The 26,395-nt window shown below is 41.5% G+C and overlaps 1 protein-coding gene across 1 annotated transcript in view; it reads left to right on the forward strand.

Annotated features, from left to right (window-relative positions):
• The first annotated feature begins 1,846 nt into the window (after positions 1 to 1,846).
• SFXN1 (sideroflexin 1) overlaps positions 1,847 to 26,395 on the forward strand; it is a 38,067-nt gene continuing 13,518 nt past the window's right edge. Inside the window, exons 1-5 of the mRNA XM_075856516.1 lie at positions 1,847 to 1,954; positions 10,055 to 10,227; positions 18,925 to 19,095; positions 21,490 to 21,588; positions 23,735 to 23,810. Of these exons, the coding sequence (XP_075712631.1) occupies positions 10,064 to 10,227; positions 18,925 to 19,095; positions 21,490 to 21,588; positions 23,735 to 23,810 (510 nt within the window). The 5' untranslated portion in view covers positions 1,847 to 1,954; positions 10,055 to 10,063. The remainder of the gene's footprint in view (positions 1,955 to 10,054; positions 10,228 to 18,924; positions 19,096 to 21,489; positions 21,589 to 23,734; positions 23,811 to 26,395) is intronic.

The following is a 26,395-nucleotide window of genomic DNA, read 5'->3' on the forward strand; positions in this document are numbered from 1 at the left end:
TTAGTTCAGCTGACCTAAAGATGACCTTATAAGGGAAGTACCACTATAGGAATAAAATGGGGGGGGGGGGGGGTCAGAACATACCAGAAAACCTTAAAAGGAAAAATTAGCGCGATACAATTTTTGTTTGACGCTATGTGGGTCTATGTAGGCCCCCTGGGCACTATATTGTGCAAAGTATGGCATGGTATGGGTACTGTTTGGCACTCTTTGTACAATGCTTGGTACTCTGTAGGTATCGCTTAGTTTTACGTGGGCAACCGCCTGATCTTATTTGGCCAATGAATAACAGTCTGGGCGCTGTATGCGCTAAGCACAGCATGGCATTTTTGGGTATTGTGTGCAGTATTTATCCAGGGACTATTACAGTATGTTTAAATAATATAAAGGCAGAGCTAAAGTCTGAAATCCTGTCAGTATGGAATAGAACACCTATTGGTACAGACAGGAAGCGATCTTGCTTCGGGTGTGGCAGACAATGCTATATTTAAGCCAAGATCAATATGTAAAACCAAGTTAACTTGGTGCATTGACCCTCAATAACTGATATAAAACCTATAGATTTACGGGTACAATTAACACAAGAAAGTGTAACGGAAAGAGTATAAACTTTATTGACATAAATCACAAACAATTAAAAATGAGTCATACAGAGCATGAGAAGTAAAAACGTTCAAAAATCGCAGGGAATACGAGTACAGGAAAAATGGGGACAAAGTATAGTGATTGTAGCAGCCAGACTGATTGTATTGTTGTGTGGTCTACACAGAGATCCAAATTAATGTTATGTAACAAACAACAATGTACAATAACACTGGTGTGAAATGATGAATAATGTACAAGTCTATAGCCAAACTCCAGTCACCCATATGCCTGCTTGACAAGCTGAAGAGTAAAACTACGTGTACTTGAAAATAAATGTTATAATAAACACAAGCAGCACGGGAGAAGTGAGTTGGATAACATACCCATAATGATGATGATGATATCCCTGCGATGAGAGACCGTCAACCCGACGCGCGTTTCGGCGGGATGCCTTCGTCCGGGGGTGGTGTCTGGAGAGACCCCCGGACGAAGGCATCCCGCCGAAACGCGCGTCGGGTTGACGGTCTCTCATCGCAGGGATATCATCATCATCATTATGGGTATGTTATCCAACTCACTTCTCCCGTGCTGCTTGTGTTTATTATAACATTTATTTTCAAGTACACGTAGTTTTACTCTTCAGCTTGTCAAGCAGGCATATGGGTGACTGGAGTTTGGCTATAGACTTGTACATTATTCATCATTTCACACCAGTGTTATTGTACATTGTTGTTTGTTACATAACATTAATTTGGATCTCTGTGTAGACCACACAACAATACAATCAGTCTGGCTGCTACAATCACTATACTTTGTCCCCATTTTTCCTGTACTCGTATTCCCTGCGATTTTTGAACGTTTTTACTTCTCATGCTCTGTATGACTCATTTTTAATTGTTTGTGATTTATGTCAATAAAGTTTATACTCTTTCCGTTGCAGTATGGAATAGATAGATCGGGCTTGGAGAAAACTAGATGAAGTATGGTTGCTGATGTATTATTCCTAAACCGCACAGTCTGCACGCATACAATAAAACCGCGTTTAATAACTAGTCTGGCTACCAAGCTAGTTCCAAGACGCAGTGATTCATGGCTACACAGTAACACGTATGTCTACACACATGACTCGGCTTCTATCACACCGAAGCGTACAACCAGATCTCCATTACACAAGCGCGTCATCTCCATATACCACAATGTAGAAACTGCAGTATTGACTAAAATTGTCCTGAACTGGTCCCCGTAGTGGGATGACGTCATCGTACCATGTGACTAGGAGCTCAGCCACCGCGGCAGAGAGGCTGGCAGTGCTGGGAAGAGAGGAGAAGCGGAGAGCATCTGCTGCAGGACTCATTGCTCAACTACTAGTGTGAGTGCAGTCATCCCTGTGTAACCATTCATCTTCACTGCAGGCGGCCATTTCTTATATAGTCCATAACCACTGTATAGTTAAATGTGTGTAATATATATATAAAATGTGTGTGTTCTGCAAGCCCGTACCTGCTTCTTTCATAGCCCACCACTGATTAGATCAGGGGTGTGATGGTCTGCAGGAAGCTCGTGTAATCTGCTGCAGAGCATGCACCTTATAATATAAGTGACCCCCAGGCCTTACATGTATACAATAACATTGACTTGATTATTTGCGATGTCTTTTTCTGCTGTGTAATATTTGCCTATAAAACTACTAATATTTAGGCTTTTTACACTGAAATGTATGTATTATGTTGCCATGTTTTTTTTTTTTTTTACAGTGATTCTAATGCAATTATTACCTTATTAGCAATGTATCTCTACTCTATTTGATGTTTGAAATAGAGGGTATGTGAAAATACGATATTCCTCCAAATGGCGCAATATATGACAGAACACGGCGCATGTTGGTATACTATGTAACTAATGACGGAGAAGAATATGGCATCAATCATAAAGACTGTGTATAGAATGGAATATTAGAAAATGTATGCATTTATTATAGTGAAGGCTGGGTAGTTTATTGTATCATTGGCAACCATTGAAATTGTAGAGAGTGTAAGTGTAGGGCTCACATGGTGTTGCATCATCTCTTTGGCACTTCCTGCTGTTGGATCTTGATTTGTAGTGTGGTGATCCCTATTCATCAGGGACTCTGAAATTTACAGACCACTATTGCTGCAATCTTGTAATGTACACAGTATGTCTATACTATCCCCAAGTCAGGGTCTTGTGTCTTTTTATAGATGTTCCAACACGTGCGCGTCCATACGGCTTCTTGTATGGACGTCTATAGACAGGAGTATGTAAGCGAACACATGCACAGTCCCCAAGATATCATCTCGAGATAAAGTACGTTACAATCTGCCCTTTCATTGATGAAACAATCCACAGCCATTTCTATAGCATATCACAGCCATAATACAGTCCTTGAAAAACAGGGCTATCGTTTAGTTTTGGCCATATAAAAGTTTCCTCTCTTGAGAAGACTGTCAAAAAAAAAACACCAAGCACTGCAAGGGTTAATGTGGGTTTTTTTCTTTTTTAAGATGGGAGTAATCATGTTTTCTTACAAATGCCTGCCAGAAACCCCCGAGGGGTGAGGATGGGAAGCATGTGATCCGTTCATTTGTGAAGACTTGCACTTGTCAGCAGGTTGGCTGTGCACGACACTGACGAAACAAACCTTTGACCTACGTTCTCCAAAGTACAGTAAAACGTGTAACGCATGTTCAACTGAATACAAAGGCATTGAAGTGGATTGTCTCAACAGAAAATATCCTATTGCTTGACACCTGTTCTAATAAGTGGGGGTGGGTGGGGGGCCCGAGTCCGCCAGAGTGTCAGGTGCTTCTTCAAAGGCTCACAGGAGGGTGTTCTAAACGGGGGATATCCCGCTATGGTGTCCGTCACCATCCTGCTGCTACTAGTAGGTCAAATTCATATACATATAGCTCTTATTAGATATTAAGAGTATGACATATATCATCTGGTAACCCCAGTAAGATACCTGCACAGCTAATATCCAGACTACAAACTGGTGTCAGTACTAGAAGCTGAGCTAGTGCTACGAAGTTATTGGAAGGTAAACTTCTATGTGGAGAAAATGGAAGTTGGAAGTGTCAGGAATGTGTTAATGCCACGGTTGTGTTCTCCGATCCTCTTTTTAAAGGAGCTTTCATAAATTGGGTTAATTTAATTGGGAGCTGAAATGTCTTTGGCTTTATAACATTCATCCATTCAGCATAGAGTTCAATGTGTGCAGCTTGTCCATAGTGTCTGCAGTATGGATATGTATAACTGCACAGTCCTGCATATGTGGCCCCAAATGCATGAATGTTACATAGTTAAAGAGGATCAATCACCGCAGAACCTGTTCATAAAAATGTTTTTTGTTTCTATTGGTGCAAAGTATATTATAAAAAAAAAATCTGTCTGTCGCAGATCCTGTCCGATTTAACAGTAATAATAATGGCCCTGCATGCAGCGCTATTCTTCCAGTCAACGCCACAAGGGAACCCTATGGGCTCCATAATAAGTCCATCGGGTGTCTGTGGTATCTGTCGTATGATGAATCCTGCACTGCGTTGTGGTTTTTGTTTTATATATATATATATATATATATATATATATATATAAAAAAAGGGGGCCTCACACTGTGTTATGCCAAGTGCAGGGAATTACACAGAAGATGTACATTGATCTCAATGAACCCGGACACCAAATGCGGAACATATAATGACATGTCCTATTTGTTTTGTGGTACGGGCAATGTACGCATGGTGGAAAACCACGGTCATGTGCATTGGCCCATAGGAAAGCATGCATTCTGTACTATCCATAATTGCGGATATTATACGGCCGCAAAAATGTGGTCGTGTGCGTGATGCCTTAGGCATGATAAGTAATATGCCCCTGTGTATCGGTTTTACCCAGAGTGCCCCTGTCACTTTTCGGACTGTGCCTTTTACTGTTTAATTTAATTTTTGGAAGATAGAAAACCATAGTCATGATATTCTAGCTGGGCATTGCAACGTTGCTGTAACAAAGTATTTAGTAGAGCTGATGCAGCTTTCCTTGGTAAATTTGGGCAATCTGGACGTTGAGCTATTTAGATACCCACATCCCATATATTGCATTATGAGGCCTCATGCACACGAACGTGTTTTTACGTCCGCAAATCTGCGGGTGAATTGCGGACCCATTTATTTCTATGGGCTCATGCACATGACCATGGTTTCCACGATCCATGCATTGGCCGGAAACCCGGACCGAAAATGATAGGACAAGTCATTATACGGTCTGGGCCCATTGAAATCAACGTGTTCACGGTCCGTGAATTGCGGGTGGCCTGCGTATGACACTACGCGGCCGTCCGTGCCGCAATTACAGGCCGTGCTATGTTCGTGTAAATGAGACCTAACTACACTTGCCTCTTCTCCACATCCCCTGCTTCTCTGTACCAGTCAGGGTATGTTCACACACTTAACAAAAAACGTCTGAAAATATGGAGCTGTTTTCACAGAAAACGGCCTCTGATTTTCAGGCATTTTTGAAGCTGAAAATTAAGCTTCTTTTAATTTGGAGCTTCTTTTGAGGCGTTTTTCATAGTGTTCAATGGAAAATCAGCTCCAAAAAACGCCTCAAGAAGTGACATGCTACTTCTTTTTACGCTCTGTTTTTTAAAACAGCGGCATAAAAAGACGCCCCGTATGAACTAAATGCTGTTTTTCCCATTGATTTCAATGGGCAGATGTTTGTAGGCGTTCAGCTTCCGTTTTTTTCTGGCGTTCTTCGAGGCGTAAACGCCCCGAAATACGCTTGAAAATACTGCGTGTGAACATACCCTCACTGTGCTGGCCGTCTGTGTTCATTCTGCACGCTGGTTGCTTTATGCGTGTAATATATTAACTACTAACTGAACCTTGGAGGGACCTCAGATTGAGACAGGTTACTAACAAACCGCTGGGGTAATACAGCAGATGTACTTGAGCACTTAGAAAGCATTAGGCCAAGTATAGACCTTGAAGTAGGAGTTTCAACTTCTATAAATCAGAAAAACATTCTGCAATATAGGACAGGCACTTCTGTAAAACGCAGAAGGCTATGAGTTGACTTTGAGGATCTACTAGAGACAAGAGATGGCCATAAGTAACTGATATAAAAAGTACTATTTGTGCTGATAATCTATGGAAACAAAACAATTCACCTTGACCTATGAAAATCTGTGGTCCAGGACTTAAAGGTAAATGTTCATGGCATCCACTGCCTGAACCGCCCCCCCCCCCCCCCCCACCACCGTCTTACAAACCACAGAACAAAAGTATGCAAGTGAACTAAGCCATTTTATGTCCGCCATAGCCTTGTTCAGCCACGGTTTATATATTGCTTTTGCATTGATTCCTCTTCTTGAAGAATTTCATGCCGGTGAGTCTCTCCCAGCGTTCTGTGCATGGATCACATTCATGTTACTGTCATGATCTCTGAACAATAAGGTTGATCCTTGCAGCTGACCTGCTCTTTAATATCTCTACAAAGCAGTGAAAACAAAATAATGGGGAAAAAAGAAATGACATTTAAAGAGCTCCTAAATGACAGTTTGTTCTAAACCGGACCAGTGCTTTTGAGATTTTGTATTCTACGTTGTCCTTGGACTGACCTTTCTCTGAGCCTCTGCTTTCTGACCAGCATTCTACGTTGGTTCTGCATCTGGGTGTATTTCACCTCTGACTGACTGTACGAACACATCTGAAAGCTGGATAAATACTTATATTTTTCATTTTACAACTGGAATGTGAGAGAAGTAAATCTATTTATTTTCACCTGTGCTGAAATTCATTTGCCGACCATAACAGAAGCCTGGGGCGTATATAAGCACGATACTCCTGTTCAGGAATCCTCTCATTGGTTGATGTCCGGTCTTATCTATCATAGATAAAGCTTAAGGAGTTGTAGACGGAGCAATTATCATGCAAATTTTTAGATAATCATTCGAATGCAAAATATAAGCGCCATGTGTAATAGCGTGCGACGATCGAACGCTAAACTTTTGGATTTCTGTGGATCGTCCACATCTACGTGAGTGAAAGATTATCGTTCATCTTTGCCACATCTCCTTGTAAAATCAGAAATCTATCAGCCGTTAACAGATCAGAGATGAGTTGTGGTGAACGAGCAACGATCGCAGTAACGGCTGAGCAGCAAAAATCTTAAGCCACAATTGTCACGAGTAATAGACCGTCTTTCGAACACAAACGACTCGCTAAATCGTCGCTCGCTCATGAAAGACTATCTGCCCTTCTTAATGGACCCTTACTGTATCATTCCTTGTAGCTATTGCTTGCCAATTGTGTTCATGTCAGATGTTTGAGACGATTCAAAGTTGTCCGCATAAGATCCCTGGCACTAGACACCGCATTAATTTATTGGCACCAAGCTCAGAAGCTTATTACCAGTATTGTGATCAGCGCTGCATCATATGCACCAGGTACGGTTAAGCAATACTGGCATTCTAATGAGCGCAACTGGCACTTGCCAACAACTTAATGATCACCTGAGAGAGCATTTATAAACCAGTTTTTATGACCGGTAACACGTTTTGTCAGGGTTTTAAGTAGTCAACATTGGGGTTGTCATGATACCGGAATTTGGACTTCAATACCGATACTTTGTGTAGTATTTGATACCAAAACGATACTTTGCCAACAGTAATAAAAAAAAAAAAAAACCCAAACAAGTTCTACCATTTTCTGATGTGAGGCACGTGGTGTGATGAATTTTGAATGTTCCTCACATTAATAGTAATTAACCACATCATGTTTCTCAGTCATAATTGACAACACTGGGTTAATGTGTAAGTTACATGATGGGGTTAATTACTATTAATGTGAGGCTCATGGAGGTTAAATTCATCAGACCTCGTGCCGTACATTAATAAGTGAACGAAATACGTTTTTATTTATTTTGATAGCGTACACATCATAAATGACGCGAAAAAAATTGTTGTGCAGGTTAAGGCCGCGCCAATAATGAATGTGTTTATTTTATGTATTGAAACTTATTTTAATGTCTATTGTAAAAAATGTATATTGTTTTTTTTATTTAAAATTTTTTACTTTAATTTTTTTAAACTTTAATGTACTAGCATATATCTATATGCCAGTTTACGGATAATACACAGGCAGTTGTTAGGACATACCTAAGTATGCCCTAACAGGAAATATGGTAAGACAGCCCTGGAGTCTTTCAATGGACCCTGGGCTGTCAGCCCATATATGGTATGTCCCTCAATCGCATCACCGGTATTTCCTGTAACGCCATCCAAGGGGCATCACCCCCTTCTCCTTTTTCCCTTGAATGCTGCAGTCCGCTTTGATCGCAGTGTTGAAGGGAATAGCGGCGGAGATGAGGTTTCTCAGATCTCCGCCGTTAGGGCTCTTGCACACGACTGTGTGTGCTGCCTGAGTCACGTCCTTGATCCATGGAAAGATAGGACATGTTCTATCTTTCCACAGATCGGAGTGTCTGGTTCGTTTTCGCAGACTCGATTCACCCACTGAAGTGAATGGATCCGTGAAAACTATCGGGTGCCACTCGGATGCCGTGCAAAATGGCCTGAGTTGGCACTCGGTCGTGTGCAAGAGCCATTAGAGCGGGGCTGCAGCTGTGTAATACAGCCATTGCCCATCTCCTGACAACAAGTGTGCGCGCGGTCAGCATGAGGTGATGTGGCCGGCGCTGCACTAAGGAGCGGCGGTTCAGGCACTGAAGACAGAACATGGGGGTGTTTTAGTGCGCCCACCATGTTCTGTCTTCCGTACCGCCAATCATTAGTGCAGCGCTGGTCGTATCACCTCATGCTGACTGCGCTCACTTGTCAGGACTCGGGAGCGGGCAATGGCTGTATCACACAGCCACAGCCCCTCTCTCTCATACATTCATGTGTTACAATGCTAAGCTGTGCGGCCGCACAGCTTCGGCTAAGACCACACGGTGCGTCGTTGATGTGGTTTTGTTATGGTTGAAAATCGCATGCGGTCAACTGCATGTGTTTTTTGTCTCTAATGCTGCAGTTCTGTTGCGTTTTCTACGCACATAGTTTATGGACATAGTTTTTACTGGTTTTGAAGTTTGTCAGGTGCCGCCTGTATATAGTTCATTACAATGCATTGCAGAACTGTTAGCAAAATCGCAAGCAGTTCAGAAACAACATTGGCAGCGTGGTCATTAACCGCATGCGGTCGGACATTATAAAGATGCATTCAACCGCACAAAAATCTCATTGTAATATAATGGCAGCAGTCTGTCCATACCAAAAGTGTCATCGTTGACTTCTATTGAAAAATTACTTGCTGCGGTTTAAAAACGCAACTTGGCCGCACCGTGTGGCCTTACCCTTGGTTCGATACCGTTCTTTCATGTATTTCGATACTGTTTGAGGGTGAACAGCATCGAAACTGTATCGAAGTTTCGATGCATCGTGCATCCCTAGCCAACATGCAGATGTTGCGGATGCCGTTGACTGCTACAGGTGACAGATACCCCACGCAATAACAGCTGATTTGTTTATCCTCGAGCTGACTTCAAGTTTAATGCCAACTTAAGACAACCCTTTAACACTTTACCACTTTCTATCTATAAAAAGTTGAAAACTTCTGTAATGCCTTCGGCTGTGTTCACATTGGCGTTGTGTTTCGTTGATGTGTTCCATCAGACCTTTCCGTTAGGGGAACCTATTAACGGAAAGGCAAACGGAAACCATAGCTTTCCCTTAGCCTTACCATTGATTTCAATGGTAATGCTTCCTTTGTGAATGGTTTCCGTTTGTCTCCGTTCCATAAGGTTTCCGTTTTTTTGACAGAATCAATAGTGTAGTTGACTACGCTATTGTTTCCGCCAAAGAAAATCGGAAAACTTACAGAACAGAAACCATTTGCAACAGAAGCATTACCATTGAAATCTATGTAAATGCAACCGGAATCTATAGTTTCCATTGGCCTTTCCGTTCATGGGTTCCTCCGACGGAAAGGTCTAACTGAACCCATCAACGGAAACCGAACGTTGATGTGAACAGGCCCTTAACCCCTCAATGCCTGCAAGAGGTAATAAACTAGTAAAGGGGGCATGGTCCTGGGCTTTAAACCCATGCTATTGTAAATGTACGGTGAAGGTTTAAAGCTGCTGCTTTTTACGTCTAGCAGAAGCAGGTGGGAGGCCTGGCTGTCAGAGAGAAGCAGGACGTTTATAACCGCTTCCATTTTCTCCATTTTAACCTACAGAGTGCTCAATGAGCACTGTGCAGTAAATAAAGGCAGTGGCAACGCCGCACATGGCAGACCCAGATCAACTGAAGACTACTGAAACATAATAAGGAACACATTCTAGTACTTTATTTTTAAAAGTTACTAACACTAAAATAAAAAACTATTTATTTTATATATATTTATTTTAAAAGGTTTGATTTTACAGTGTTTTTTTTTTTGTTTTTTTTTCACAGTTTCAAAAAATGTCAAGCGAATTATCCTTAAATCTTAACATCAAGGAACCTCGCTGGGACCAGAGCACATTTGTTGGAAGAGCAAAGCATTTCTTTACAGTAACCGACCCAAGAAATATACTTCTGTCAAATGACCAGCTGGAGCATGCCAGACAGATTGTCCATGACTACAGGTATGAACTACAAAAGTTACGTGTTGCTTGTGCTGAAGTGATGTTTTCCCAGTCACCTTCTATCCCTGCTGTCTTTATCCCAGCAGGATGCACAAACCAGTTCTGAATAAACTATAGATAAATGAGAATTCAGAAAAATAATGTACTCTCTGTACATAAGAGCAGAGTTTTTGCCTCCACCACTGCCTGTCACTGGTGACATCCAGGACAGTGCTGCACCCTTTTAGACCCTAGTACATTAGTGATACTTCAATGACAAGAGCCCACGTAAAATGTTACTTTTACTATATATATATATATATATATATATATAAAATCACCCGTATCATCAATGAAGTAATATACAGTACGTTTGGGCAAGTATCCGGAACAGAGATTAAAAAAAAAAAACCTACATAGCCCCTTACCTTACCCTGATGGACTTCTTTATCTTCACAGAGTATTTGATGTTTCCAACCAGTATACCACTGGCAAAAGTAGATTCCAAAATTCATTTATAAACCGCTACTGATCTAGATGTCAGGAAAACATCACTGGAGTTTTAAATCCACCATGTTAAAGACTCTCCCTGTTCAACCCTACAGAGCAGTTTCCCTTAGTGAAGCATGTGCCCCGAAAAGGGTGCCCTTCCAAATCTGCCCCAGTTTAACAGTTTGCAGGGTTTGTATTTATTGTCCCTGATACTTTGTCAAATGTACTGTTTTTCACTTTGTTGACTCGGCAGTTTTTATTCCTTGACATATAGTAAAAGTAAAGTTGTTGTTTTTTTTTGTGTATTAATGGGTCTATTCAGCTGTATGATAAGACGGGTGATATTTGGTGAAATAGAACATGAGTGGAATGTCATTCTCTGGGCATCAGTTGCTTTTGAAGGCCCTAAGGGCTTCTATGCCTAATCGTTTTTTGCAGTGACTACAAGCCCTTTTCCCCAGGCAATTATCGATCAAACGCTCATTGCTCATAATTGCCCTGTGTAATCGCTCGTTCATCTGCTGATCGTATCATTGTAGCTGCCTAAAATATTATCATTGTTGGCAGCACATCTCCCTGTGTGAACAGTGAGACGTGCTGCCTACATGATAATAAAGTATGGGGACGAGCAATCGGAATAACGAATAATCGGAATAACAGAATAATCTTCTCCATACTAGTTCTCTATGGAAGAAGCAAACGAGCGCCGATCAACGAGCTGTCTCATTGGTTGGCGCTCGTTTACACGGCCCAGGACGCGCCGTGTAAGAGGACCTTCAGAACTGATCTCCAAGGCTACAGGTAAAAAGCCAAGGATTGTTTGTAGCCTTAATCCCTGACATCTGCTTTTGGGACCCAAGTGCTCCATAAAGTGTCTTAAGGGGGTTTTACACTGGGCGATTATCGTGCAGACGAGCGTTCGTAGAACGCTCTTTGCCGATAATTGCCCTGTGTAAAAAGAGCAGCGATCAGCAGATGAACGAGCAAACGCTCGATCATCTGCTGGTCATATCGTTTTAAAAAAGTAAATTATCGTCGGCAGCACATCTACCTGTGTAAACAGGGAGACCCGCTGCCGACATAATAATGTATGGGCACGAGTGATCGGAGTAACGACCGCTCGTCCCCATCCATAGCTCCGTGTGACAGGAGCAAACGAGCGCCGATAAACGATGTCTCGTTGACCGGTACCAGCAGCACCGACTGAGTGTCGGCCAGTGTAAAAGGCCCTTAAGCGTGTCCACTGCAATACATTATATTTCTTAATTCTCAAATCTCTTTGATGGCGGTTCACAAATTACATTCTTTCAGCCAACAAAACTAATGCTACTTGACACAAAAATGTCCCCATTAGGAAACCATAAGATCAACTTTGTCATCAGTTTCCCTTTTTATACTACGCTGCTTATAGGACCGCCATAGACAAATGTTTGTTCGCCTCAAAGATTATGTGAAAAGTCAAAGCGTCCCTGTCATTAAACAGAGAGACTTCTTTATAAGACGACAATAAAGACTAGTGGGAACAAAACGCAGGGCATCCGGGAGGAACATTTTAAATATAACCCTGCTCTCAGCCAGCTGACGGACAGCTTAGGCTTCGTTCACATCTGCGTCAGGGCTACGTTCCGTCAGAGCTTTCCGTTAGAACGGAGCCCTGACTGGCACAAACGGAAACCAGAAGTTTTAGTTTCCATCACCAATGGTTTCCGTTTGTCTCAGTTGTGCAGGGGTTCCGTCATTTTGACGGAATCAATAGCGTAGTCTACTACGCTATTGATTCCATCTAAACTACGGAACCCCTGCACAACTGAGACAAACGGAAACCATTGGCATCGGATCCGTCACCATTGAAATCTGGATTCCGTTTGTGTCAGTCAGGGCTCCGCTCAGACAGAAAGCTCAGTCGGAACGGGGCCCTGACGCATATGTGAAGGAAGCCTTCTCTTGCCAAATGTCCGTTTTTTTATGAAGATGACATGCCCAGTATAGATTTTGCATTATGGGAGCTCTTAGCACCCTGTATTTTAACCATTTTTGGCTATCTATTAAATGCCCTTGTTTTCATTTATGCAAATTTTCCGTCCCATTTACATTAAAATATATAATGCACCCTTGTTTTCTAATATATATAAATCGATGTGCTTATGTGTTAATTAGATTCCTAAGATCATTTTGTTGTAAGTCTGTATTTTCGCAGTGACATTACTGCAGAAATGCTACCTATGGAGCCGTTTCAGGGATGGTTAATTTTTCACCAGGACTAGGTTCAAGTGATAACCTTTCTATCAGAGTGTAAACATATCAAGAAAACATGTTTGTCACATCTTCATTTTTTTTGTTACCTGGAATGAACAAGCTGCCAACTATTAGGGCCAGTTCACACTGAGGTTTTTTTATGCGGAAACCGCGCCAAAAAACGACCGAAAATGCCTCCCATTGATTTCAGGGACATGCCCTATATTTGGGCGTTTACGCCTCTGACCTCCCATTGACCTCAATGGGCGGCAGAGAAAGCGTATTTCGCTGCGTTTATTCCTTCTGGCACTCAATGGCCGCGGGCGAAAATCGGCGTGCAGGCAGAGGAAAATCTGCCTCAAATGGAATTTTGAGGCAGATTTTCCTCCTGCAAAAAACTGTGTGTGAACCCAGCCTTAAGTTTATATGAAAAGCAAGGATCTGGTCAAGTGTTCATTATTGACATGGGGTTTTATGTTTATCATCTTGCTTTCAATCTTTTGCAAGGTAGAAGTGCAGTCAACATTGATCTCCAGGTTGCCCCTTTAGGCTATGTTCACACGGAGTATTTTGGGGGAGGAATATCTTTCTCAAAATTCAGTTTGGAACTTTGAGGCAGATTTTCCTCTCCCTGCACGCCGATTTTCGCGTCGTTTTTCGCCCGCGGCCATTGAGCGCTGCAGGCATGAAACAGCGCGAAATACACTTTCTCTGCCTCCCATTGAAGTCAATGGGAGGTCAGAGGCGGAAGCGCCCGAAGATAGGGCATGTCGCTTCTTTTTCCCGCGAGGCAGTTTTACTGCTCGCGGGAAAAAGACGCCGACGCCTCCCATTGAAATCAATGGGAGGCGTTCTCGGGCCGTTTTTGCGACGCGGTTTCCGCGTCAAAAAACTCTGCAAAATACCCCGTGTGAACATAGCCTTAACTGAGGTTCATCTCCGTGTATATGTCAGTTATACCTGCTGATCTTCTTTTTTTCTGGTTTAGTTGTTTGTAGTCAATCTACCCTTGCTGTGCTGAATATCTTATGATCATTCACTGACCTGGTGAGCTTGTGCTTATCCACAGAAGACACGACAAACACAGCTGCTGTATAGAGCATGGGCTAGAGCTCGGGCAGCAGTCTGAGCCTGTGGTAAGGCCTCAGATCCTCTACACACAGTAGCTACTCTGCATCTTTTTAGCTCTGCTCCATTCAGGCAAAGCTATGATCAGTAACTGCAAACGCTGAAAGCCAAATAAGTTACAGTAAACATTACCCAAAGGTATTGACTTACATCTTTATACTCTATTATTTAATAGAGGGAGGGGCATTTTGTAAAATAGATATCTCAAAGCACCCTCCGCACCAGAGGAGGTAGGACCCCGCCTCTAATAGGGACAGGAAAAAGAACGAGGTTAAATAGCCCCTCCCCATTATTCCTCCTCAGTGGTTTTTTTTTCTGTCCCTATGGGGCAACTACAGGATAGTAACGTCTCTAGGCTGGTGGCAGAGATGACTAGTAACTAACTATCCACCAGGCAGCGGGGGTTACCAGCTCCCTTTTGCTGCTCCCGTTCTCTCTTGGATCCAGGAACTGTCACAACCTCTCCGCCGCTCTGGTAAGCTTAGTTTGGCGGTGGCTGTGGTAGGGATGTCACGATACCAAAATTTGGACTTCGATACCGATACTTCGTTTAGTATTGCGATTTCGATACCAATTTCGATACTTTTGCCAACAGTAATAAAAAAAAAATTCTTCCGTTTTCTGATGTGAGGCGCGACGTGTGATTAATTTTGAACGCGCCTCACATTAATAGTAATTAATCCCATCATGTTTCTCAGTCATAATGGGTTAATGTGCGAGGTACATGATGGGGTTAATTACTATTAATGTGAGGAACATGGAGGGTAAATTCATCGCGCCTCACATTAATAAGTGAATGAAAGCCGTGTTTATTTTATTTTTTTACAGCGCACACATCATTACTGAATTACTGAATGTGTGAATATTTTATGTATTGAGACTTATTTTAATGTTTATTGTAATAAAGGTGTATGTGTATTTTTTTAAATTGATACTTTGTTTTTACTTTATTTTTAAACTTTAATGTACTGACATATATCAGATATGTGCCAGTACATTAGCCTGTGTACTGATAGTACACAGGCAGTTGTTAGGACATACTTGGGTATGTCCTAAAAACATGAAATATGGTAAGACAGCCCTAGGGGCCGTCAATAGACCCTGGGCTGTCTGCCCATATATGGTATGGCCCTCGATCGCGTCACAGGAATTCCCTGTGACGCGATCCAGGGGCATCCCCCCTTCTCACTTTCTCCTGAATGCTGCAGTCAGTTGTGATCGCAGCATTCATGGGAATAACGGCAGAGATGAGAGGTTTCTCTGATCTCCGCCGTTATAGAGCGGGGCTGCGGCTGTGTAATACAGCCATTGCCCCGCTCCTGACAGGAAGTGCGCGCGCGGTCAGCATGAGGTGATGCGGCCGGCGCTGCACTAATGAGCGTCGGTTCAGGCACTGGGGACAGAACATGGGGGTGTTTTGTAGCGCGCCCGCCATGTTCTGTCTCCAGTGCCGCCGCTCATTAGTGCAGCGCCGGCCGCATCGCATCATCCTGACCCCGCGAACTTATCATGACTCAGGAGCGGGGCTGTGGCTGAATTACACAGCCGCAGCCGCGCTCCCATACATTCATGTATTACTATACTGAGCTGAGCTGTGCGGCTGCGCAGCCAAGTATCGAAATACAGGAAATAGCGGTATCGAACCGTTTAGGGATGCACAGTATCGAAACAGTATCGAAGTTTCGATGCACCGTGCATGCCTAGGCTGTGGTCCTATTCGGAGCTCCCTAGCCATTCTACTTCCTCAAAGCCTAGCTTGCGTTCCACTGTGACAAAATATGGCGGCGCCCACTTTTACCACATTGGAAAGATCCACATGGAGTCTCCTTTCCACGGAAAGGAGCCAAAAAGGCATGCAGGACGTCCATCAAATCTCCCCCCTTCTGGATTGGCAGGATTCTCCACTCTAATCCCTGTCACCTGGTTTAAAGAGACTCTGTCACCACATTATAAGTGACCTATCTCCTACATAAGAAGATCGGCGCTATAATGTAGGTGACAGTAATGCTTTTTATTTAGAAAAACGATCTATTTTAATCCACTTTTATGAGCGATTTTTAGCTTTATGCTAATGAGTTTCTTACTGCCCAAGTGGGCGTGTTTTACTTTAGACCAAGTGGGCGTTGTACAGAGGAGTGTATGACGCTGACCAATCAGCGTCATGCACTTCTCTCCATTCATTTACACTGCACTAGCGATATAGTTATGCCGTGTGATTGTAGCATAAATGACTGATGCCAGGAGTCCCGTTCACATGTACCGTGATCGGTCCGTGAAATCCAGCTGACACACGGATCGTTTTTCACGGTCGTGTGAATCTGGCAATGTCGGAAACTGGCTAAGGTGGTGACTGGCAGAGAGGGATGTTAGTACATGCAGTGCATCATTGATTATAGATTCTGTTAACTTGTTCCCTGCCGGGGAACACAGAAGTTCTAATCAATTAGATAGACATTTTTCCAATTGTATTTATGATAAAAATAAAGTATTTGCAGAGGTTAAAAGTTGTGAAGTTCCGTACAATAATTATAGAAATATATGTTGAAAAGTTATTTATATAAAGAATTTATTAAATTATCTCTTGGTATTACTGTTAAATAAGCAATAAAAAAAATCGAGATTCAAATCGAAAATCGCCCAAAGTGTTAAAAAAAAATCAAGATTACATTTTTGGACAAAATTGCCCAGCAAACAGAAGTCTTTCCTGTCACAAGACAAAAAACTGTCTCTGAGGGAAAACGTTTTAGGTGACAGAGACAAGTCTTAATAAGAGAAGCGATGTCGCTGTTGGGGTCAATGACCTCATGTATTTAAGCAGTTCCATGGTCTCCGGCTCACTCCCAGAAATCTGACCTAGATTCTGTCAAAATGGAACAAATCTTACCCAACACTGGACAATAAAATTCTCCTCACAAGATCAGTAAAAAAAAAATCCTTATCTGGTGGCTAAGTCCCAGGAATCTAGAGAAAGGGGTAGTCTGGCACCTCTCTCCCATAATATCGTTGACGACAGATGCAAGCAAACTAGGATGGGGTACGGTCATATCCGGAAACACGTTTCCGGGTACCTGGTCTCAGAGGCTAAGCCTTCACTCATCAAATTTTCTGGAATTGAGATCGTTACTGGAAGCACTAAGATCAGCAGAACACCTAGTCAGAAATTCTCACACACGAATTTATTCAGACAACACAACCACAGTGGCATATCTATGACACCAGGGAGCCGCTAAACCAAAATATCCAACTCTTGGCCTCACAAATAGTCTACTGGGCAGAACCGAGACTCCTCAAGTCCCTATCAGTCCTCCATTTAAAAGGAACTTTAAGCACCCAGGCAGACTTACTGAGCAGAAAGGCCTTAAATTCCACAGAATTGTGTCTGAACCAAAAAAATCTTCTTCAGAGCACCAGAATGTGGGGTGTCCCAGAGGTGGATCTCTTTGCCAACCAGAAAAAACACCAATATTCAAAAGTTGTTGTTTTTTTTTCTTTTTCTTTTTTTTTTTTTTTCCCCTCTAAACCCAAACGCTTTTCATAGATGGATAAATAGATGATTTGTGGCAGCATCCAGATTATCTCCGAGACCTTCTGTTTTTCTTCCCCCTTGGGAACTGGGTGTTGAGTGGTTTGACATTTTACCTCCTTTTGAACCTATATCTTCCTGTAACATGAATCCTCTTTCTTGGAAGGCAGATTTCTTGGTAGCTATAACCACAGCTAGAAGGGTAGGAGATATACATGCCCTCTCTATTGGAGATCCTTTTCTCAGAAATCTAGATGATAGGATTATCTTTCATCCAGATCCCACCTTCTTTCCAAAAGTAATTTCCAACTTCCACATGTCCCAAGACACAATACATCCTCCTTTTTGTCAAAATCCAACAAACAAGAAGGAAGAAGAGTACCACACACTGGACGTTCGCAGAATTATTTTAAAATATCTAGAATCCACAAATTCCTGGAGGAAAGATCTCAAGCTTTTCGTTCAATTTAGTGGTCCTAAGGGAAAGGAGCTGGTTTAAAAAAAAAAAAAAAAGCTATATGTGTATCCTATCAAAATCTTCGCATTCCTCTTACAGAGCATCTGAAGGCCCACTCTACACGCTCTATGTCCGTATCCTGGGCAGAAAGAGCGGATGCATCTATTAAACATATCTGCAAAGCAGCAACCTGGTCATCTGTTCACGCTTTCACAAAACACTGCAGATTGAATCTGATTTCCAGCAAAGATCTTTCCTTTGGCAGGAAGTTTCTCCAAGCTGTAGTCTGTGGGTGCGACTGGTTAGACGCCCAGCAGACAAAAATGGTGACAGCACTCTGCGAACACCAATATAACCAAAACCACTAAATATAAATAAATATGCATTACTGCTAAATCTACTTACAATAGGGAGGTTCTTAGTGCACATTTTGATCAAAAAATTAGATTAGACGCCCAGTTATCACACTTTTATGGCATATGTATGTGCTAAAACCCCTTCAATGTCTTCCTTTTCTGTATTTATACAAGTCACTGCATAACCGTCACAAACTTTGTGAATAAAAAATCTCTGACGTTGCAGCATTAGATCACCACTTACTTAGTGAACAGTGTAGACACTGATCATTGCCTGGACAATATCTTAGGGGTCAATATGCTTATGCATATGAGTTACTCTATGATAGAGCCATAACAACGGTAAGTCCTTACTCACGCGTTTCATTGTGAAAACCTCCAAATGGGATGCGTCATTATTAATATATTAACACAACTTACAAAAATGGAAGTGTGTATTTCTGTGTTTGAGGTTTTTTTTCTCCTAGATATGTGCTAAAAAAAAAACAACAAGATCACGATTATTGTGTTTCTTTTTTTCACTGTAGAAATGGAATTCTGCAGCCTGGACTCACAGAAGATGAATTATGGAGAGCAAAGTATGTGTATGACTCTGCCTTCCACCCGGATACAGGTGAAAAGATGATTCTTATAGGAAGGATGTCCGCTCAGGTACCCATGAACATGACTATCACAGGATGTATGATGACATTTTACAGGTAAGATTAAATAAAATAACAAAACATATTGCTGGAGTTCTCGGAGATCCAGTTGAAGTTCGCAATACACCTCTACTGTGGTCGAGGTACTGTAGGTAAGAGAAATATTTCAATACATTTACCATCTTAAAAAAGACTGTTTCCCACAGGATCACCCGCCATCACGTTCAGTGAGAAGTTGTCACGTCATAATCAAGTGCAGTCTCAGGCGGACAGTCATTTGCTACCCAGTGGGCCATGGCGGTAGAAACCGTCTTTTTTAACACTGTAATTATATCTAAAGTTTTTTTTTTTCTCCTACATGCAGCACAGTAAAGATGTTTAGCAAAATTCATTGGAAACCCGAAAACCTTAACGTTCTTTTATTATGCTGAAAAATGTGTCGGGCTTTCTTAAATTAGTGATGGGTTTTAGGAAATTGTCCTAACGGGTTACTTCAAAGGGAGTGTATGTTTGTTTTTGGTGGGGGCTTTGTTCACCAGAAACAGTGCCACACCTATCCGGTGGCTACATCTATTCTTGCACTTATAAGTTATGCTCTATTTAGATTAATAGAGCCGAGCTGCAATACTAGACGATGCCTATGAACAAGACTGGCACTGTTTCTTGAAAAATACAGATCTTGTTTTCTAGTGTCAAGACTGCCCTATTCACGTTCTGTTCTGAACTGTGATAACTGAGTAAACAATAAAAAAAAATGTTTACCAGCAGTCTTCTAAAAAACATCAGATGACACATGATAAATTATAAACTCAGCTCTGCTACATCTGTATGTCTTTGTGATGGGTTCTCTGTAATATAAATAAATGATCTTTAATCGGACTTACTTTATAGTCTGTTCTCTAGAGATGTGGGGCTTTTTTGGCACTATAAGGAAACAAATATGGATACAAATATCTTTGATATATTTTATTAATGGAGCGGTCTCCTGAAGAATTCCCCTGCCCATATTCCCTTTTAGGGCATATGAACATCATAGAGGGGTTCACTCTTCGGGAGACCCTTCTGTGAGCCAAAACGAAGAGCCGCTCTGTTAAAGCAGCTCCCACTCTGGCAGATTTGAGCATCCCATGCCATTTATCTGGAAGCACTGCCATGTAATACTACATCCTCTGCAGCAGGCGCTTCAGAGTAAATATCTGGTTGGCCACCGCTTCCCTGGTAAAATCCACTATTCACAGAGAAGGCTTTTTTTCTTCTTTCTTTTTTTTTTTTTTTTTTTTTTTTAAATCCATCAAAAACCTGCTTACAATGTATCCCAGACTCCTTACAAGTCTGCATGATTGTATTAAGTGCACAAAGACATATCGGCTTAGATCCTGTTCTATAACATGCTGACCTAAGAACAAGCTGCATATTCAGGTTCCCTTTAAAACTTAACTAGAGGATTATTTTCCATAGCACTTGATTTGTGTTGAACTAAACAGGTTGAATTCCGTCAAATCCAGATCTTGGTGATCTATTTTTATTATTTCACATTTAGAAAAATTTTCCTATGAAGACAACCCGTTCTTTAAAAAAAAAAAAAAATAGCTGGATTGGCAAACAGCATTACTCACCAGAGCGAGCCACGGCCAGCCACATATTTCCCCAGCAGCGAAAGTTGTAAAGAAAATACAGCATTACATGTCTAATGGCTGTCCGCTTAATGCATGGATGTGCCAGGTCCACCAGAACGGGAGCCGTGTTTACAGAGCTGCTGTCCTTTCTGGCACATATAGGGGGGTCCTGAGCATGATGTCTATACACCCTGAGGGTATGTTCACACGCAGTGGCTTCAGACGTAATTCGGGCGTTTTACGCCTGAAAAAAACGCCCCTAATACGCCTACAAACATTTGCCCATTTCTTGCAATGGGGATTACGATGTTCTGTTCCCACGAGCCTTTATTTTATGCGTCGCTGTCAAGATACGGCGTGGAAAATGACAGCTTGTCTGAAGTTCACTTCTTAGGACGTTTTTGGAGGCGTTTTTCATGGACTCCGTTGAAAAACGGCCGTAAAAAACGTCTGAAAATCAGGAGCTGTTTTCGCCTGAAAACAGCTCTGTATTTTCAGACGTTTTTGCTCACTGCGTGTGAACATACCCTGATAGGGCATATGGACATGGGTTTTTTCTTTTAATTCTTTCTTATTAATTGATGCTCTTGTGCACATGCTTTGAGTTGGTTTTGGCAAAATGATATGTAGCTTTTATTATAGCTAAGAGACAGCCCTTTCTCAGCTCTAGGAAATGAATCCAGCAAGGCAGGCAATGTGTGTGCATCTGTCAGAGATGAAAAAAAACCCTATGTATGAATGCAGCCGGTTCCCAGATGTTCATGTTTAGCCTTTAGAATTGCTGCCTTTAAGCCATGTCAAATAAAAGCTTTAAAATGCTGTTTTCTGTTTTTAGAACAACGCCAGCCGTGATCTTTTGGCAGTGGATTAACCAGTCTTTTAATGCCATTGTTAACTACACAAATCGGAGTGGAGATGCTCCCATCACTGGAAGGTAGGAGGATGTATAACACATGGCTCTGCGCCCACAGCCTCATCTCTCACCGCTTCATTACTATGCCTGTAGAGGTTTGGAATCCTGCCATGTGCGGGAATGAAATGAATGACCTTGTGTCAAGCTGAAAAGATTGTTGTCAAAGCGACCACTTTAAAGCGTCTGATAAGCGTAGCGTTTTAGAATCGGATGAGATTTTTCATCTGTAAAAATATAGTCTCCAGTCTGAAAAATTACATTCATTGTGTAAATGGGGAAAAAAGCCCGTAGTGGGTAAGGTATTTTATATAAAACCAGAGATTCCTCGAGTTGTCTAAAATGCAAGGGCTCATTCAGACGAGCGTAAAACGCATCCGTGTGCTGTGCGTGAAAATCACGCACCGCACACTGACCCATTGATTTCAATGGGCCCCATTCACACATGCAGGAGTTTTCACGCAGCGTGTGTCCGTTGTGTAAACCTCACTGCATGTCCTATATTGGTTCATTTTCACGCACCTATCGCCCATTGAAGTCAATGGCTGCGTGAAAATCGCTGTGCGTGATTTACGCATCAGTTCAATTAAAAATAAATAAATAAAGATGTTTTGCGAGTGCATGAATAAACGCATGCCCCTCGCAAAGCACACTGATGCATAACGGACCAGATTCACGTGCGCTTTTCACGCGCGTGAATCTTATACGCTCGTGTGACTGTAGCATAAGTGTCTTAGTGTTTTATCCAATTACCTAGTCTTGATAGAGATGTCTTTATTTAGGTCAAGAGTAGTCCCCAGAACCTTTTTCTCCCATAAATGTACTACCGATACTTTAGCTCAACTTGGAATTACATCAGACATTTGTCTCGAATAGCTGGAGATCACCTATTAAAGTTACCTGTGCTTTGGGCAACAGTCCTGGGAGACAAAAAGTGGCAAATTGCTACAGGCAACACCCTGCAAAAATATTCTATCAATACTATTAAACTGGTTATGTACCCTAAATGCTATCCATCGTTATTCTGCATCTACTCCAATGTTTAGAGGGTTTTGCGCTATAAACTAGATATTTTGTTTTTCCTTTGTTTACCAGACGCATATTCCTAATAAAGTGCCTGAGGTGTATATTGATAGTACTGCTTCTTCTAACACTGCCATTGCGTTCTTAATATGCGGTTCCCTGCAATTAATATTGTGTGGTCAGTAACGTATCCTTCATTGCTGCTTAGATCCCATGTAATACAATAACGTGGACATTGTAGTCTTTATATTCGAAAATAGTACACTCTAACAACTTGAACAAAATGAAAACTGCAATAGAAATACCCACAGAATGAAGTTCTTAGAAAAAAAAAACTATTGGAAAATAATATGCAAGTGAAAAATCCGATTTATACAGTATACACACATACTTGTAGCTTACAAAGCGGAGGGCTGGTGTGCTAAAGCACCACCTTGGTTTGAAGACCCTGCCAAACACTTTGTTGTTTAATTTGTATATATGTTCTTTGAGCAGCATTGTTGGAGAGATGTAAGTGGAACGATTCAATTGTGTAGAACAGATATTCTCTTTAGTTCATAGGGGACAGTCACAGTGACCCCACTAGTTCTCTAGGGCCAGAATAACACACAGAGTGTTGGTGCAGTGTTTGGCAAACACAGAAGTGGATACAAATGAAAGGCAATTCATCGTTTCTTTATGCCTTTCCTTCCTATTGGCTCAAGATTGGGCCAAAAACGGTATCAAAACTGTGTGTGTGATCCAAGCCTAAATGTGTGTGTAACTGCCTGGTTACCAACATGTACAGTTCTTCCTACAATTGTACAGTCCTTGGTTTTCATTAGTGCAGCCACAGGACGCTCGCTTATTGCAAATTTCAAGTATTGATCCAAAGTTGCTATTTCCCTTACGAGACCAGTATGATCTCTATTGATCCGCAGTCTATGAACCATCACATTATAGAGTTTGTGGAGGAAATGTAAAAATATTCCAGAAAGGTATCCTTTGTTCTATCCATATGCAGATGCTGCAGTCTTACGTTTTAGGGCAGTGACTGTGTTTTAACATGATGCCTATACAGTCCAAGTATCCACTTCACTTACATTATTGACATTTGTTCATGCTTTTCCCGTACATATACAAACACTTTTACCTTTTCTTGTTTTAGCCAACTGGGAACAGCTTATGTTTCTGCCACCACAGGTGCTGTTGCCACAGCTTTAGGACTAAACGCACTCACCAAGGTACTTCATGTGTTTCTACTTATATTGTGTCTTATGGCCGGGTTCACACTGTGCGGTTTTATTGCATTTTTTTGTTTTGGTAGATAAAACTCCCAAGTCTCTCAATGGGAGTTTCTCAACCAAAACAAAAAGCCTCATGTCAAAAACGCCCAGTAGGAACCCAGCCTAAATGACTAATAATCCATTTAATCATCACTCACTTCTAACATTTCATGTCCAGCAGGTGATGCTCGATACAGGTAACATAAATGATCGCTGAGCCTTGTATGAAAACCGTTAAGATTTCACTTTGTGTACAACGCTGGATTAATCCGTAATTTTGGATCCATAAGAGTGAACCATGAATTTGTAGGCGCCAATGCATGCATATATAAAATTGGATTTTAGAGTATCCAATTTATCTTAAATTGTTGATGGGGCTTGGGCATATAGTGCATTCAGAAAGTCTTCAGACCCTTTCACTTTCATGTTGAGTCCTCTGCACTTAATACCCCAAAATGACAGTGAAAACAGAATTTTTGCAAATTTATTAAAAATTAATAACTCAAATTTCGCATGGACAGAAGTATTCAGACACTTTGCTATGACACTTGAAATTTAGCTCTTTAGATAATCTTTAAAATGTTTCTACGCCTTGATTGGAGTCCACCTGTCATAAATTAATTTGATTGGATGTAATTTGGAAAGACACACCACTGTCTATAAAAGGTCTCACAGCTGACAATTCATATCCGTGCAAAAACCAAGTCATGAGGAGGAAAGTGCTGCATGTAGAGCAGAGACCGGATTGTGTGAAGGCACAGATCTGGAGAAGGGTACACATTTTTTTTATTTTGCACTGAAAGTTTCCAAGAGACCAGGGGCCTCCATAATTTTGAAATGGAAGAGGTTTGGAAAAACCAGGACTTTTCCTAGAGCAGGCCTCCCCAACAAACTAAGTAATCGAGAGAGAAGGGCCTTGGTAAGAGAAATGACATAGAACCCAATTGTCACTCTTGCTGAGATCCAAAGATCCTGTGTGCAGATGGGAAAAAATTCTAGAAGGTCAACCATCACTGCAGCACTCCACCAATCTGGGCTTTATGGCAGAGTGGCCAGAATGAAGCCTCTCCTCAATAAAAGACACATGAAAGCCTGTCTGTAGTTTTCCAAAAAGCACCTAAAGGACTCTGAATTTGAGGAAGATTCTGTGGTCTGATGAAAACAAGGTTGAACTTTTTGGCCTCAATTCTAAGCGTCATATCTGGAGGAAACAAGGCACTGCTCATAAATACCATCCCTACAGTGAAGCATGGTGGTGGCAACATTCTGCTTTGGGGGTGTTTTTCAGCGGCTAGGACAGGGAAGACTGGTCAGGGTTGAGGGAAAGATGAATGGAGCAAAGTACAGAGATATTCTTAATGAAAACCTGATCCAGAGTGCTCTGGGCCGAACGTTCAACTTCCAAAAAGACAATGACCCTAAGCACACAGCCTAGACAACACAGGAGAGGATTAGGGACAACTCTGAATGTCATTTAGTAGCCCAGCCAGAGCCCTGACTTAAATCCAATCGAACATCTCTGGAGAGACCTGTAGAATGGCAGAAAATCCCCAAATCCAGGTGTTCAAACCTTGTGGCATCATACCCAAGAAGACTGGAGGCTGCTATCACTGCCAAAGATGCTTCAACTAAGTACTGAGTAAAGGGTCTGAATATTTACCGGTATGTCAATGTAATATTTTAGTTTTTCCTTTTCAATAAATTAGCAAAGATTTCTAACATTCTGTTTTCACTTTGTCATTATGGGTATTGACTGCAGAATGATGGGGAAAAACTATTTTTTTTTATTTTGGCAAAAAGCCTCAACATAAAATGTGAAAAAAAATTGAAATGGTCTAAAGACTTTCCAAATGCATTGTATGTGTAGCCACTTTTTTTCTCTCTTTCTCTGCAGTGTCTTTCATCCCTTTTGCAAAATGCTGGGAATGTACATATATCTAATGTGTAACTAATATAACCCATTAGTTCTATTCTATACAGTAGTATGAAGTGGAAGAAGATCTACTTTACCCCAGTATGAAATAGCACAATGCTCGCATATGCCATCACTGACTGATCGTCGGAGTCTGGTCGATAAGCTAATTGAAGTCTCATCACTAGCAAAGCACAGCGGCTCCAGCTGACTTTTTTTTTTCTCTTCGCATTGGCGTTTTCAACATGATTATGTTCAGCAATTTCAACTCTCCCGTATTCACATGAATAATGTGATGTTGCAGTCCTCTGCACAGAGCTTGGTTGGTCAATAAGCAGATGGATCTCCACCAATCAGCTAGTGATTCCATATTCTAGCAATCTGCCGTAATGTACTGTGGTAAAATTACTAGAGATTTTCCGAATGTCTTCTCTTCTAATATTCGGCATTTTCCAGATAATGACTCTTCACTTTAGAACTTCTTCTACCTTCTGCTATCATGTATCTTTGCTTATAACGTGGGTTCATATGATCACAATGTTTTTTTAATACTTACAATTTGAATTGTGTAAACCTTAAAAAAATCTTATATTGTGTGCTAGAACTATTTCAAATGCAATATAAATATTCG

The sequence above is a fragment of the Rhinoderma darwinii genome, chromosome 3 (assembly GCF_050947455.1).
Source record: "Rhinoderma darwinii isolate aRhiDar2 chromosome 3, aRhiDar2.hap1, whole genome shotgun sequence".
Lineage (NCBI taxonomy): Eukaryota > Metazoa > Chordata > Amphibia > Anura > Rhinodermatidae > Rhinoderma > Rhinoderma darwinii.